Here is a 16,919-nt window from a genome sequence, read left to right as displayed (position 1 = left end):
CACAGTTAAACGGATTATGCTTGGATGTCTGACCAAACGTCTCCATGTCAAATAGTACCGGATGAAATCAGGAGTGCTTCCCAACCACACTAAGTCTGACCGCAGCCTAAGAGGAGTAAAGGACAGTCGACAGGCATGCAGATTAACTGCTATTTAATAAACCCAATTTAACCCAAGCTTTATTATCTGGAGCTTTATTGAAAGGTAGGAGGGTAATTGCCTGTAAATCCAAAGAGCTCCCAGGATACTAAAGAACTATGTCATGTTGTCATCACTCTTTGTTTTTGGCAATAGATCAACAATATATATCTCTGGCATCTTCAGCAGGTACTTATTTTCTTTATATGGTCCAAGATCTATGTCTGACATTCCTACTTTCCACTCTGGGAAATCTGGAGCTGACTTCAACCACCAGTCTTCCATGGGGGCCTCTCCAGTGAACCACCACAACTAGGAGAAATGAGGAAAGGGCTCACTATATGACTGAAAGCAGGGGTCATTTCGTAGAAAAAGAGCTAGGGGAACTCATTAGCATAACTCATTAGCATAACTCATTAGCATATGCCACACCCCCTGACATCAGGGGCCCGGCGGTGGACCTGCAAGGCCAGCGGGAGTGCGAGGAAGCCCCGCCAAGGCCCTCCCTGGCCCCAGGCAGGCAGGGGTGGGGAGAGGCGGGGAGGAAGCAACTTACCCTCCCTCTTCTCCTGCCTCCTCCTGGCTGAATGAGGGCTGGAAGCAGGGCGGCCGGAAGCAGGGGGCGGGGCTTCATCATGTGCCTCGCCCCCTGCACCTCACCCGGTGCGATCCCCCGCGTTCCCCCCCGAAATAACCTCTGACTGAAAGGAACCCGGCCTTCTCAGAGGTCAAAACGAGATGGACTCTTTAGCCCTCTGTTATTGCTATTTGTTTAGGGCTACATGCTGGAATTTTAATATGGTAAAAAAAAATACTACGATTAGCATATATGTCTCGTCACTTAATGGGAAGCACCAAGCCAGGTGGGAGCGTGACTACAAAACTGATGCGTCAATATCCTGATTGTTAATAAACTATAGTACAGGTTCTAAATGCTATTCCTAATCCTGAATTTGGGGGGGAATTGTTAAAAATTAATGTTTCATTTCAGCCAGTTGCTTGGCTATTTAGCCAGTTAACCAGCCATGCTATGCTATCCTATGTCCAGTCTCTAAAATGAAGAGGAATATGTGAGCATATTAAAAAAAAGGCATTTAGAAAATATAACTGGGTCTCCATTTCCAGACTGTGATTTCAAAACTTTCAGCTGGTACACACTGTAACATACTGCCAGGAGTCAGGAACTTGGAAACTCCTGCATCAGGAAAGGTATGCATACGCAAGATCAATTTATTTAGAACAGGCTACAACAATATTAAGTCTCAGTCAGCTGTTGCTACACATGCACAAATTGTTGCCCATGCAGAAAATGTGAAAGCACAAAAGTCACAGCCCTTCTCCTTGACAAAGTTAGATGGTACCTGTAATGTTTTCATGTTTTGATGTGTGTGTTTCTATAAATGTTTAGTTTGACTGCACTAATGTAAGGAGAGTGATAGAGGGAGATAAGTGTGATGTGATTGGTGGATAACAGAGAATGTGGGAGGAGGGGTATCTCGGAGGAGATTCTGAGTTTGAGAGAGACAAGTGTGGAGAGTTTTGGTGTTTAGCCTGTATGGCAGAAGAAGCAGTTTTAGTCTATCCTGTGTGGCTAAGACAAACAGTTTAGCCTGTGTGGCTAAGAGAGGCAGAGTTTAGCCTGAGTGGCTATGGCTGTCAGATTTGAGTTTTGGTGTTTTGAGAGACAGTGTGTGATGCCCAGCTTTATCAGTTATATTTATAAGTTCCTTTCTTCAACAACTGTTCAAAAATACCCAGAAACCTATTTTGTTCTTTTATAAATAAATAATTATTTGTTTAAACTTATTCCAGCAGTCAGAACAGTCCTTCCTCAGGGCCACATAGTCATCTGAACTGGCCAGACGCAGGGTCATTCTACCATAATAGAGACATTTGGAATTTTTAATTCCTGGTGGCAGCAGTAATCTACTAAATTTATGTGAACAGAGTGTGTTTTAAAGGAAAAACAGTCTCTCCTTTAAGGAGGACATGACAGTACCCTTGAACCTTCAAACACCAATGGTGGCATAAAAGCTGAAGAAATATTTCTAGTGACATTTTAAAAAAAGAAAGCCTACTGAAAGAGGTGGAAAGAGTAGAAGGACTAACACCAGTTCCCTTACATGTAAAATGTATCAGCTGCTACATTCAGTTTCAAAACCATGTAATCCTTCAAGTGTTTGAACTCATAATGGCTTTCAAGGCTCTTCTGCATTCTCATTTTTGTTGCTTGTGCATTCCTATTGCTTTGGGGGGTTTTCTTTGCTGCGTATTTTGCTCCCTCTAATGGTCAATTCTATATTACTGTGCTGTATATCTGCTATATTTCCCTGCTGATTTAAAGTGCTGGGAGATATGCCGGATATACAGCCATCAGTGCTCCTTCTAAGCAAAAATCCTATCTTGTGAACCAAAAAAACTAAGAGAATAAAAGTTGTGAGCGAGCCTAAATTGTTAATTTTTAAAACATTTCCATTTACAAACATAAAAACAGGAAGGAAGGAAGGAAGGAAGGAAGGAAGGAAGGAAGGAAGGAAGGAAGGAAGGAAGGAAAGAGGGAGGGAGGGAGGGAGGGAGGGAAAGAAGGAAATGAAAGAAATAGAAAAAAGGAAATGGAAGCAAAGGGAAAGAAAGGAAAAGAAAGAAATAGAAACAAAGGGGAAATGAAAGAAAGGGAAAGAAAAAAAGGGAAAGAAAGGTGGAAAATGGAGAGAAAGAAAGGGTAAAAGAAAGGAAAAGAAAGGAATGGAAAGAGGGACAGAGAAGTGAAAAGAAAGAAAGGCAAAAAGGCAAAGGGGGGAGTAAAAGAAAGCAATGGAAAGGAAGAGAAAGAAAGGAAAGAAAGCGAATAGTTGGGGAAAGAGGAAAGAAGGGAGGGGTGGAAAGAAGGAAGAAAAAGAGAGGCCCCCTCTACTGTAGGCAGCCATCAGAGTGCTCAATTTGGCTCCCACCTTCCAAGTGGGGGGAAGCTAAAGGAAGGGCTGAAATGGCTTCCTGCCCTTTAAAGCCAGCAGCCGACAGGACTGCTTGTCAGCTGCTCACTTTAAATGGTGCAGAAAATAGTCAATGGCAACCGTGATATATTTACGAAGGTAATATTACTCTTTTAATGATTTAAGTCTTTGAGAGAAAATAGACAGAGAGGAAACTGGATAAGAGAAAATGTCACTGTGTGTGAGCATTATGCAGAGAGGCACCATGCGGAGATGAATGCTGAGTAGGAAAGGATTCACTGAGTCTACACGTATTCTGCTCTTATGAAACAGGTGTTGTACCAAGCCTGTATGCAGATTCGCGACCTTTATGCTATTTGTCTACAATCCAATATTAGTACAAGAAAGACGCAAAGAAAATTTACTGCTTGCAAGAACTTTAGATCATTGGATTTTTTATGTTTATTCTTGCATGAATGTACAAAAATGCATTAGTATTGGTATGAATATTGATCTTTTTTTTAATCTATAAAACAGTGATATTCCCTTCTGCTTTAAAAAGTGGGCAGTCATTTCAGGGCTCCCTTTCGCTCCCCCTGCTTCCAAGCTGGGGGAAGTGGAAGGGAGCCCTGAAAGGGTTTTTCCCACCCTTTAAAGCGAACAGTGGGGCAGGTCTGCTTATAAGCTGTTCACTTTAAAGGACAGGAAGCCTCCCTTTCACTTCCTCCCGCTTGTAGGCGGGGGGAAGGGGAAGGGAGCCCTGAAATGGCTTCCTACCCTTTAAAGCAAACAGCGGGGCAGGTCCGCCTGTCACCTGTTCACTTTAAAGGGCAGCCAGCCATTAGAAGCCTCCCTTTCGCTCCCTCCTTATAGGGGGCGGGGGAAGCAAAAGGAAGCCCTGAAATGGCTGTGGGCTATTTAAAACAAACAGCTGACTGGCGGACCCACCGGTCAGCTGTTTGCTTTAAATAGCTGGCAGTTCCTCCTCCCTTCCTCCCTTGGGGAAGGGGGAGGGGACCAAAGGGTGTGGGGAGGGGAGGCTTGGCTTTGTGCTTCTCCCGTGCACTTGAGGGAGCCAGGTGGAGGCAGGGGAGAGTTTTCTGGCCCTGCGCTCAGTGGGGGAATCTGTGCACTGGAGGTTCGGTATTTGTGTGCCAGCACAGGTTGGCGCAGCTTAAAAGGAACACTGACAGCAATGTAATATCAAATTGACTACTAGAGGGAGCAAAACATGTGTCAAAAAGAAATGCCCCCCCAAAGCAATAGGGACACACAAGCAATGAAAATGAGAATGTGGAAGAGCCCTCAATCTGAATGTTAGCATTCTTGGTTCATTGCTTGAATGTCACGTGCCCACTGAGCAAAGATTCGGTATCCATTTGGACAAACTACTACTTTAAAAAAATGCCCTGGACAAGTTCCCAGCTCTCCTGGGCTCATTTGTGGCCCACTCTTTCTAAAATGTCTGTTCAGGTCCCAGTGTGTTACATGCAGGGGTCATTTCATAGAAAAAGAGCTAGGGGAACTCATTAGCATAACTCATTAGCATATGCCACACCCCCTGACATCATAAGGCCTGGCGGTGGACCTGCAAGGCCGGCGGGAGTGCGAGGAAGCCCCACCAAGGCCCTCCCTGGCCCCAGGCAGGCAGGGGTGGGGAGAGGCAGGGAGGAAGCAACTTACCCTCCCTCTTCTCCTGCCTCCTCCTGGCTGAATGAGGGCCGGAATGAGGGCTTCGTCATGTGCCCTGCCCCCCGTACCTCACCCAGGGGAACTGCGATCCCCCGCGATCCCCCCCAAAATGACCTCTGGTTACATACCCCATATGGTATTCTACAGTATCACAGCACATTATCTGGGGTCCCCTCAAAAAACTGTTGCCGCTGGTTGATAAGACCTTACCTTGCTAACACCCAGCCAAGATTCCTCCAATTTATTTTCATTACAGCTCTCAAATGCCATCTCGAGAAACATTTCGCTCTGTTCTTGATTCCCAAGCATCAATTGGACGTAGGCTTTCATGTGGTAAACCCTGGGGTAGTAGACTGGGCTTGTAGAGCACTGTGTCAATATCTGTTCCAAATGCTAGCAAGAGAACAAGGGAGAGTGACATCAGGTAGAGTAAAAAAATTAACCAAAGTAGGGATTCCAGTTGCCGGGTGAGGGATCCCCCTATTTTGGGGGCTCCCCCCAGAAGCCGGCCACTTGGCCGGTGGGGGAAAGCCCCACCCCCAACAGTTTTCCATGGTCCCACACACGCCTGCCCGCACACGCCGTGGTCCCGCACACATCAAATCTGTGGCTTGCAGGGCAGGCGCACACAGCGCCTTCAGTTTCCGAGCAGGGGCCACCGGTTTCTGCCTTGCAAGCCGCAGATTTGTAAGGAGACTTTAAGGAAAGACAAACGTTTTTGTGAATCTCCCTGTTGTCATGGCCTGCATGTTGCCCTTGTTACGTCACGATCTTCCTTGCTACAAAGGACCTGCAAGGCCTAAGAATGGAGAGCAGAGGGAACTGCACCACCTGACTGCTCCTCTTTCCCCTACCCTCTACTCACACACTGCCTAAGCACGGATGTTTCATCCTCCCTGGCCTGATGCAGATCCTCCTTAAACAAGCCAACTTTCCAATGTCCTTGCAGTGCTTCCTCCCTCTCAGCCAATCAGGAAATGTCTTGGAGCCCTGTCTCAGCTGTAGCCATCTCCTGGTATGTCACCTCTCCCTGGGCAGGGCTTGATGGTGTAACGGGCTCCCCCCACCAAACTCAGTTACTTAACCCAGAGTCTGCAGCCCCGCCTACTTGTTTCAGGAGCATCTGGGCCCTGCATGGCTGGCCTCTGTAAATTCCTAGAAGTGACAAGGGTAGCTCTAGGAATTGCCAGGAACTTAATGGCAAGAACTTCCTGTAAGAAGATGAGATCTTACTTTTCTTTAGTCTCCCCAGGATACCCCCCTCCCCCAAAAAAAATTGGACCTCACCCATCAATCAGATGTGTGTTAGTGGCCGAGGGTCGCAATTACTTGGAGGTCTCCCACCATAAGCAAGCAAGTGGGAACCCTCTCTCCCACTGATGGAGAATGACTTATGGGCCCCAGGCTTTCGCTAGGGCAAAACCACAGTGTGCTTGTCCATGCTTCTTACCTTTAAAGTCTTGCTGCGTATCTCACGGACCTTGTCGGGCCTTTCTTCAAGATATTTGTGCAGGAGCAGAGCCTCACATTCCACAAACTTGCAGAATCCATAATTAGCACTGAGTGAGCTGCTCGTTCTCCTCACCAGCCTTCTGGCCTGTTCAAATAGTCCTTTGAAGTCCTCCCACAGATTAAGTCTGCCAAACCTTTTTGCGTAAGACAGACCCACACGAATCACATTTTAGGAAGCAAGAAACCGGGCCCCTTCCCTTTCAAAATATGTAACCTGGATTCCATTATTCAGCACGAAAGGACCCTAAAATGATAGACCTTTACCTAGCTCTAAGAACCTCATGCCACTTTGTCATGAATTTGGGTCCATGTGCTACAAATCATACACTGCCTCCCCCATCCTAGGCCCAGGGCTGGTTGGTGAAGCAGCCTGCCCACAAGGCGGGGCCTGTGGACCCCCTGGAATTAAAGCTCATCTCCAGACTGCAGAGATCAGTTCCCCTGAAGAAAATGGATGGTTTGGAGGGTGGACTCTGGCAAAAAAACGCACTGAGATACTTGGCCTCCCTGGGCTCAACCCTCAAGTATCCAGAAGTTTCACAATCTGGATCAAACAACCCTATCTCCCCCCCCCCCCAATCTCCCACTGATGGTCGGGGACAACGATCTGGCAACCCTATGACAGACCTCAGGGCAGCCTCTCTCCCCCACGTGAAGGGGTGGGGTCTTGCTAAGATTTTCCCTATGGGCCTACATTTCCCAGAATCCCTCCAGCCCTGGGATAGGGCCTGGTGAAATTGGAGGGGAAATGAAGGGCAATCATTACTAAGGAGGCTGGGCCCTGAGAGAAATAACGTAAAGCCCCCCTGAAGAGAGAAAGTGTTCTTCTTCCTGGAGCGGAGTGACAGAAGCGGATGCTGCCAAGCAGAAGGGGATCCGTCACCCGAGCAGGGGGGATTGGACCCAGAATGGCCCAGGTACAGCAGGGACCAGTGAGGCTGCTGTGTTAGGAGGCCTGATTGTAATCTTGCAGGTTAATTTTGCCCTGTTTGTTGGAAACATATCCCTTGTTAAAACTGTTGCTCATAAGCATCCCATCTGTTTGGTGATTGTCGATGTTGTTTAGGGTTCCCAAGTCTGAGCGGCGCTGGAGCGGGGGACTCCAGGGTCCCTCCGGGAGTGTGTGCGCGTGTGCAAAGCGCACACGCGGCGCAACCACATCACCCGGAAGTGACGCGACCATGCCGAGCACGCTGGGGGCGGGGCCACGACCATCCGAGGGAAAACCATAGAGTTTTCCCTCGGATGACTGTGGCCCCACCCCCAGCGTGCCCGGCGTGGTCACGTCACTTCCAGGTGACGGTGCACGTCGTATGCTTTGGGGGTAAGTTTCCCCCGGGGCCCGATCCGCCGGTGGCGGGGAACGGGCCTCTGGGGTGGGGGGGTTCCCCGCCCCCTGGGGGGACTTAGCAAGCCTATCCATGTTGTTTAGGGTTGCCAGGTCCAATGACTGTGCTGGCAGGAGATTGGGGGGGACGGGACACTTTTTATTTATTTAAATTTCTACCCCACCCTCCCCACGAATGGGCTCAGGGCGGCTAACAAATGGGGCACCAAGTGGAAGTGGAGGGCCGCGGTGTGCTGACCTCAGGCAGAAGTGATGTCATCACGTCAGTGACGTCAGGGGTGAAGCTCTGGTTTCGGGGCAAAACCCTATGGTGAAATCGCCCTCAAACCATAGATTTCTGCCCAAAACCCAGAGCGTTGCCATGTGACCTTGCCAACAGGATGATGTCACTTCTGTGTGACATCAGCACGTCACATTTTGGGGGTGGGATTTCTTCCTGCTGTCCAGCTGGCCACCCCTAACTGGGGAATAGCGTTTCTAACGTTGTTCAATAAAGCAGTTTATTTTAAACTGCCCGAGTCTTCGTGCCTCAAGCTCGACTGTTCCCCTGGCAACACCTTCGCCAGTACGGACTGGGTTAGTGGCAGGGAAGGGGCTTGAGGAGTGGGGGCTGTGAAGTGGGACTTATACAGAGTTGCCAGCTTTGGGTTGAGAAATACCTGGTGACTGGGGTGGGGTGGAGCCTGGGGAAGGCGGTGTTTGGGAAACAGAGGGACCTCAGCAGGGTATAACGCCAAAGATTCCACCCCCCCAAAGCAGCCATTTTCTTCAGGGGAAATTATCTTGGCTGTATGGAGAGCAATTGTAATAGCGGGAGATCTCCAGGTGCCATCTGGAGGTTGGCAACCCTAGATTTATAGTTGCCGTAGCTATGGCCATCCCATCATCAGACACGAGAAGGTCTATTCTGTTGTGATCAAGCTGGATATGGTGGCATGGAGAATAATTCAGGATTACTCCCCTCAGTGGCTCTGAGGCAGGTACGCCAGAACACACAGACGTTTTTCTACCAAGTGCTCCTATGACATTAAGTGGAAACGCTCCTGCCCACAGGTATGGAAACCCATTCGTGTGACTGCGCAGATAAATGGACATCAGTCGCAGAGTATAGTGACCTGTGTATGCTAGCTCACAGTGCCAATACAGCCTCAGGAGACAATGTTGTGCTTGCACAATATCTCCAGGATTGGGAGGGGAAACACATGGTGCTGTGAAACATTACCAAATTGCCACGGAAGAATACAGGCCAAGCATGATGCCGCTTTGAGACATAAGGACGCAGTTTGTTTCGTTGGCACGAATGAAGTCCAAGCAGTACTGAAACGGATGATACGAAAAACCTGCAAAAGAATACCTACATTAGTGAACAGGCATCCCTGGCTGTGCGACTCTGGTCCAAGTCTGAAGCAACCAAAGTGCTGTAAGTTGTATGAGAGGGAGAGTCTAATAAAAGCATTAGAAGATGGCCCTTCTCCTGCTGGTTGAGTGGCGCTCATTAGCTGTCCAAAAATGACACCATGGATCTGTTCAAGCCGCTTCTTCCTGTCCCACCTCACATTCCTGTGTCTTGTCATAATGCCTAAACTATGGCCGAGTTCAGACTGGCAATTTGAAGCGCTAGGGAGTTGTGGCAAAGAAGACCCGGAACAGACCGGGGACGGCTTGTTCACGGTATTCCAGTTCACACTGCAGTGAATGAAGTGGGAAGATACCATGGAGGAAGCGCAAGGGAGCATTTGTACTGTCGGCCTGCCCCTGGCAGGCTGTTAGTGGCTGTTTCTGTGCTCCACTGAATGCGCCTATGCGCATGGGCGCATGCCACGGAAACAGCCAGTGCCTATATCAACTGTGGGTTGTTCCCGCCTTAGTGGCGCTTGCGTTCACACATCAGGGAACCAGAATTAACCCGCTCTACACACGGTTTGCTACCACTTTCACCTGGTACTTTTTAAACTCAGGAGGGAAGCGGCACAAGACGGCTTGAGTACGACCGAGGGACGCCTGACAGATGTGCGCGTGTGAACCCACCCCTTTAATCCGCTACTGAAAAGCTCCTGAAACGTTTCGCTGCCGGGCAAAACTGCCAGTCTGAACTCGGCCTATGTAAACACACACATGCCTGAGGTAAGAATTCACTGGGTAAACCTTGCTCTGATGGGAAGGTTTTTGAATGGATGTTCCACTCTCTGATGGGACCAAAAAGGGAACTCCCTGCTTCTGAGGAACCCTTGAAAATATGGGCTTAAAGGTACACAATCTATGTTATGCTTTTCTCAGCACAGATGGCTGCTGAGCCGGGAGAGGGGATCCATTTCTCAGGAAGGGAGGTATCTGAAGATACTTTAAAAGTTTAGTTACTCAGAAACGGTGTTTCCTTTGGCTTTTCTGTAGCTTCACCTTATAGGTTTTGTCGGCTGTTTGTCTGTGTGTAGAACAAACTTTTGTACTTACACTTTGTACGGACAATTTGTACTTACACGTTGAGAGCCAGCCACTTTAAATTCACAGTACCATACAGAGCTGAGAAAGTGGTGAATTCTAGTCTTGGTGTACATGTGCCCAGAGATCAGTATTCAAAGGGTACTGATATTTGGTGGTGCGTCTCACCAAAAGATGATTTAACTAATAAACAATTACCTCAGCATCTTAGGGGGTGGCTCCGAAATAGCACAGTGCCAAAAATTTACTTACTTACTTAATTAATTAATTTAAAGTGTGAGGTGCAGAAAGGACAGAATAGGAGTCAGAATGGAGAAATTCTCCACTGAGTCTCCACTATCCAAGGACTGGATACTTGAAAGGTCCTTGTGACAGATGCAGATATTCACTGTCCAGGAGTAGTCTATCTGATACATTCTAGGTTCCAGGAGACTGGGATGTGTAAAGATGCATAATGCTCCAGTGATAATCACAAACCAGTGGAACACGGCTATTTGAGCAAGTCCCAGATTTCTAACTTGCTTCCCCCCCCAAAAAAAAATTGCAAGGTAGAGCACACACACGAGTGGATAAGCATGTATATGGACCATGTGGTAAACAGGTGCGCACAGTGCAAGGAACGCAGAGAAGCACATGACACCTGGCTACACACTCTCTTCCAAACCCCACGCAAAGTGGTCCACTGGAAAAACTGATTACCAGCCAGGGCTTGACACTTTGGACTTCCGAGCTCTGTTTCTATAGTGCCCACTCCAGGAGGCATTGCATAACTCAGAGCCTCACTCCTGTTTCAGCACCAAGAATCCCTATAACAGAGGATCTGCTATTTAGAATGGGTAATAATATGGTGGAAAGTGCTGTCGGGTCGTGGCTGACTTATGATGACCCCGTGGGGCTCTGGAGGCAAAACATTAGGACATAAGACAAGCCATGTTGGATCAAGCCAATGGCCCATCCAGTCACACAGTGGCCATAATCCAGTTGCTATCAGGAGGTCCACCTATCCAGGTCAGGGCCAGCTTTTATTTGAAGGAAGACCATCGTAATGCTATGTCAGCATCCACCTGAGGGAACTGTGCTACCATTGTAACCAAAGCCCATAACATTTCTAAAAATCCAATACTTTACAAACCAGGATGACACAGAAGAAAATGTGCGTGCAATTTTTTTTTTTTTTTGGGGGGGGGATGCCATCTATGTTCCCATAAATAAATGAACAAGCTAATTCTGAAGCTAGTGTGGAAGTGTCCTAGATCTTCAGAGAATGAGGAAGTCCACTTTTCTCCAACCTGATACCACTCCCATGAGTACAAGGCTCAATCTACCTCCCCTTCAACCTCTTCCTTGCCCAGGTCACATTGGTACACTTTGATTGCCACATCTCCCAGTTTAAGAAGAGAAGAAGAGAAGAGATTGGATTTATACCCCGCCCTTCACTACCCAAAGGTGTCTTGGAGTGGCTTACAAAGTCCTTTCCCTTCCCCTCCCCACAACAGACACCCTGTGAGGTAGGTGGGGCTGAGAGAACTCTGACACAAACTGCTCTTTTTCAAGGACAGCTGTGCCAGAGCTTGTGACTGACCCAAGGTCACATCAGCAGGTGCAAGTGGAAGAGTGGGGAATCAAACCCGGTTCTCCCAGATTAGAGTCCGCACACTTAACCACTACACCAAACTGGCTTTAAAATATTTGCTTGCCGTTGAATCAGACTCGTGCATCAGACACATCATGATCAGCACCCAGACGTACCAGCATGAAGCAAGAGATCCAGGCACGCGGATACGAAGTACGCTTTCCCAATGACGTTGTTGTCTCGAAAGGAGAGGTCCTCCAGCCAGCTCAGCACATGGACAGCTTCTTTGTACCTAGAGAAGGACAAGGGGGGGGGGCACCCTCTCTGATTACAGCACGTCAGTTCCGAAAAGGGGCTGGTTTGTCAAGTGGCGAAACTGAGGCAATTGTACTTTGGGCACATCATGAGAAGAAAAGAGTCACTAGAAAAGACAATAATGCTAGGGAAAGTTGAAGGCAGCAGGAAAAGAGGAAGGCCCAAAATAGAAGGATTAGCTCAACAAAGGTAACTGTGCCCTTCAGCTGGCAAGACCTGAGCAAGACTGTCAATGATTGGACGTTTTGGAGGTCATTAATTCATTAGGTTGCCGTAAGTCAGAAGTGACTCGATGGCTACACACACACAGAGAGAGAGAGAGAGAGAGAGAGAGAGCTTACTTTCCTTGCAACTGCTGAATTGGCCAGAGCCATTATGGCACCATCCCATCTAGCCTACTCTTTGTACAGCGCCTAGACGTATTCTCAGTGCAAACAAATAAAGAGGAAGTCCCCACTCGACTGAGGACCATGAGGATGCAACAGAGGAATCTGTCTTGTGGGATCATCATCAAACATCCTGTCTGAAATCGGGAACTGTTTCCTCCACCCCTCCAGAATAAACCAGTTGGGGACTCCGGGATCCTTCACCTTCTCCTGTAACACAGATCCAGGTGGGTAGCCATGTTGGTCTGAAGCAACAGAAGAAAGTTTGAGTCCAGTGGCATCTTCAAGCTTTCGGAAGCTTATACCCAGAATCAGGGCTTTTTTGGTAGAAAAAGCCCAACAGGAACTAATTAGCATAATAGGCCACACCCAACAGAAGAAACTTATTAGCATATTAGGCCACACCCCATGCCTTCCCTTGGCTTGCTTGGGCGCCCCACGGCTCCAGGGAGCCTGGGCAAGCCGGCCCTTGGACAGACCAGGGAAGGCACGGGGAGGCATTTAAATGCCTCCCCATCCTTCCAGGCCCCTCCCGGCCCACCTGCCTCAGAGTCACCGGGTGGAGGGTCGCTTTCCAGGCCTTCCCTCTGTAGCCACGCACACAGAGGTTTTGGCTGTAGTGGCTGTGGCCAACTCTGAAGTCAGCCGGAACTCCGTTCCTGTGCGTTCCTGCCCAAAGACAGCCTTGCCCAGAATTCAACTTTGTTGGTCTTAAAGGTGCCACTGGACTCAAACTTTGTCCTGTTGTTGCTGTAGCTGTTAGCCATTGAGTCGTACTCGACTCTTGGCGATTCTATGGGCCAGCTCTCTCCACGTTTTCTGATCTTGTGTTAGCCAAATTGCTCTATTATTGAATAAAGAGGGGGAATTATAATTATTAATATGCAATTGGCTTATCTATAGGATCTGACCTGTGTATATCAACTTGTACTGTTTCCTTGAGTTGTTCCATGCTCAAAGAAACAGTACAAGATCAGAAAACGTGGAGGGAGCATAGCATACATTAAAGCTTGCACGCTTAAGCTATGCTCCACTGTTGGAGGAGAAGCTGTGGCCCAGGTTTCGGCACCTGCCCTGCATGCAGAAGGTCCCAGGTTCAGTCCCCAGCATCTCCTTTCCAAAAGGATCGAGCAGCAAGCAATCTCTGCCTGGTACCCCGGAGAGCTGCTTCCAGGTGGCGATACCGACCTTGACAGACCAGTGGTGTTCCCTTACCTCAGACAGTGGGGGCACATGAAGCAAGGCCTCCAGAGATAACTCTCCTGGTGGGTAGGAACAGTTGGGAGGCTTGCCATTGACAATCACCGAGTCAGGCTGCAAGGAAGGACGTAGGGAGCCACCTCACAAAAAGCCAAGTGAAAGCATTATGAGACTGTGCACATTCAGTTGTCTTTTTATGAATGATTGGACATATGCTAATGGTCTGTGTATGCTCAATGAAGAACGACGACAAAAGCCAGTGCACAAATTCTTCCATGCTGGTCGCAATTGGCACACAGACCATGAGCCAAACTGGCTGCATTCCTATCTAGAACATCCTACAGAACTTCCTCGAATCCATAGGTTCTGTGGTAGATACACCAGACTTCCACTCTCGACAAGGTGAAGTGGAAAGGGTTCTCCGAAGGAAGACATTTTGAAAACCACTGCATTTCGTCAATATAGGAAGATCTACATGCAAAGTACCTCATGCTGAGAAAAAGAGCAGTGAAAAGGTCTGAGAGAGCACTGTAGTCGAGTTTAAATTTCCTCATCATCACGCATATCTGATGCCCTCGATAGCCTGCAAAGAAAAGCAGTGCGTGAAATTGTCCTCTCCCTCTGGATTATGAAGTCGTCATCGGTTGGGTGCTGTCAAACTTGACTTACCCAGCTGAATTAACCGCTAAAGTCAGGTTTCCCAAGCACAGCTTCATGTAGGTTAAAGATACCACCACCTTGGCTATTGTAACTAGTTCTCCACCAACAATTCCAAGGTGTGAACTACGGTCGATGACCATTGACTCATATTTTATCCATTCCTGTTCACGGCCTATCAGCTGGCAGCAGAGTGAGAACTCCATGTAAGAGGAGATTATCTGCGATGTTGCAAATGAGAAAACAACACATGGTGTTTATTTTGAAATCTCTGTTAGGGGACATTTCCAGCTGAGCTAAAAGGCTTGTTTGGTGTAGTGGTTAGGAGAACGGACTCTAATCTGGAAGAACCAGGTTTGATTCCCCACTCCTCCACATGCAGCTGCTGGTGTGACCTTGGGTCAGTCACAAGTTCTTTCAGAGCTGTTCTCTCAAGGGCAGTCCTCGAAAGAGCTCTCTCAGCCCCACCTAGTTCACAGGCAGTGTTTCCTCTAAGCTGAGTTAGTGTGAGCTAGCTCACAGTTTTTTAGCCTCTGGCTCACACATTTTTGTCTTCGCTCAGGAAGGATGGCCCCAGAGCCAACTAATTTATGCAGTAGCCAGATCACTTGCTCACAACTTTAATGCCAGTAGCTCACAAAGTAAAATTTTTGTTCACAAGACTCCACAGCTTAGAGGGAACATTGCTCACAGGGTGTCTGTTGTGGGGAGGGGAAGGGAAAGGAGATTGTAAGCCGCTCTGAGACTTCCTTTGGGTAGTGAAGGGCAGGTTATAAATCCAATCTCTTTTTCTTCTTGTTACACTGGAAGCTGCAGAGTTTATATGGCAACAAGTTTGTGTAAAAGTTTTCCCCCCTTTAATTGCAAGATTAGGATCTGTGTTGGAGAAAACACATATCCTACAATGGCTGAATGACAGCAGAAGTGTTTTCTTCATTTGGGAATCTGCCTTAGGAAGCCACACTAACCCTGGACACATGTTAGAGCGAATGCATATACATCCTGTATGTATTTGCATACATCTGTTTGTAGGACTGAGCTACTGCATGTTCACTTTAAAAATGAAACCTGGATAAATGGGGGATTTAAATAACACATTCAGGTTTACATGTGTTGAATATAATATGAGAATTACTCAGTGTGTGTACACAGGGCCCGGACCTGAATGGCCTAGGTTAACCTGATCACACCAGGTCTCAAAAGCTAAACAGGGTCGGCCCTGGTTAGTACTCGGACAGAAGAAGAAGAAGGTGGTGGTGGACTACCTTATGCTTGAGGGGGGTTTAGATTCCCTTAAGTAATTTGTAAATTGTGCTGTGCAACCTGTTCTTTGAACCCAAACGTTTGGCTGGAGGATTGAGCGTTTGTGACACATGGTATGTACCTCTGACATGAGGGACTGTTGGAGATGGATGGGGTGCACCTTACGAAGAATGGAAGGAATGTCTTTGCTGGAAGACTTGCAAACCTGATCAGGAGGGCTTTAAACTGAAGCCATCGGGGGTGGGAAGAAAAAGGCTGATGTTGTGCGGCATCCCCAACACTAAATTCAAGAAAGGGAGTGACCAGAGAATAAATGAACGGGGAGAGGTGAGCTTAATAATTTTCAGGTAAATTCGAAGGGACCTATGGTAGGAAAGGATGTCTGTAATCTGAGATGTCTTTATACTAATGCACAGAGTATGGGAAATAAACAGGATGAGATGTTCCCTGTGCTAGACCCAATTCAGAGTCTTGATTGCCTTACATAGCCCTCCGGTATTGTCAGAGGTATTCTGGCTGTTAGTGTTCTGTGTCTGAGTACAGGCCGTTGTATTCTAGCCTCAATCCTTGCAGGACAGCTGCCAGTAAAAAGGCCTTTGCTGTCTTCCAAGTAAGTCTTGCCCCTCCCTTGTTTATTCTGATGTTTCCGCAACTGTGTGCAAATAGAATCCTTTATGGGCATGTTCTGGTTGCTCTCCTTCTCAGTGTCTGAATGGCTCCATGTGTGCAGGCAGAGAAATGAGTTTTCTTGGTCTTGCAAGCAGTTACCAGCTGGCCTGACCGGACGTGCTCCTCAGGAAATGTGGTTGGGTCTCTAGTTTGCGGTGTTGCTTTCCCACAGGTGGGCCTAATCAGAATAATGTTCAACATCCATCCTCTGGAGAACCTCAAGGTTTACATCAGCAGTCGACCTCCGCTTGTGGTGTTTATGATCAGCGTCAGCGCAATGGCAATCGCTTTCCTGACCCTGGGTTATTTCTTTAAGATCAAGGAGATCAAGTCACCTGAAATGGCAGAGGTAAAGTATGAGATGGTGTACATATTTGCACATTTCTTGCTGAGGGTGGGACAAGTGTGGGGCATCCTATAACTTCCTGCTTGCTTTATGGTACGATGTCCTCAGCAATCTTAAATGAATCTAGCATGAACATGAACCGAAATGACTGGCGCAAGCTCTCTGGTTTATCAGACTAGGGGTTGTAATCTCATGGGTGGGAGATTAAAACCCAAAGAATGACCCAAGTAGGACTCATTTGCCTCTCTTTTCTGGTATTGTGTCAGCAACTGGTTTTGAAAATCCCATCAGTATAAAAAAGTAGTTTGCCTTGTGGCACTGCAGCGTTCTGTTCAAGAGACCCAAACTGAGGCCCTGTTGAGCACACAACACTTACTTCAGTTATACCCCGGTTTTCTCCACAGTGGTAACCCAAAGTTGTTTACAGCATCCTCCCTTTCTCCATTTT

General features: G+C 47.7%; 1 protein-coding gene across 1 annotated transcript in view; it reads right to left on the bottom strand.

The window, feature by feature from the left end:
• Nucleotides 1–255: 255 nt before the first annotated feature.
• The window catches only part of LOC107121777 (adenylate cyclase type 10-like), a 107,823-nt gene continuing 91,159 nt past the window's right edge, over nt 256–16,919 (bottom strand). The window contains exons 26-32 of the mRNA XM_015424767.1: nt 14,216–14,414; nt 14,023–14,134; nt 11,812–11,927; nt 8,846–8,963; nt 6,214–6,409; nt 4,974–5,156; nt 256–450 (exon numbers count right to left, since the gene is read on the bottom strand). Coding sequence (XP_015280253.1) covers nt 256–450; nt 4,974–5,156; nt 6,214–6,409; nt 8,846–8,963; nt 11,812–11,927; nt 14,023–14,134; nt 14,216–14,414 — 1,119 coding nt within the window. The remainder of the gene's footprint in view (nt 451–4,973; nt 5,157–6,213; nt 6,410–8,845; nt 8,964–11,811; nt 11,928–14,022; nt 14,135–14,215; nt 14,415–16,919) is intronic.

This window comes from Gekko japonicus, unplaced genomic scaffold (genome assembly GCF_001447785.1).
Source record: "Gekko japonicus isolate JY-2015 unplaced genomic scaffold, Gekko_japonicus_V1.1 scaffold847, whole genome shotgun sequence".
NCBI lineage: Eukaryota > Metazoa > Chordata > Lepidosauria > Squamata > Gekkonidae > Gekko > Gekko japonicus.
Note: the sequence above shows the minus strand (reverse complement) of the source record. Positions and strands in the feature narration are given on the sequence as shown.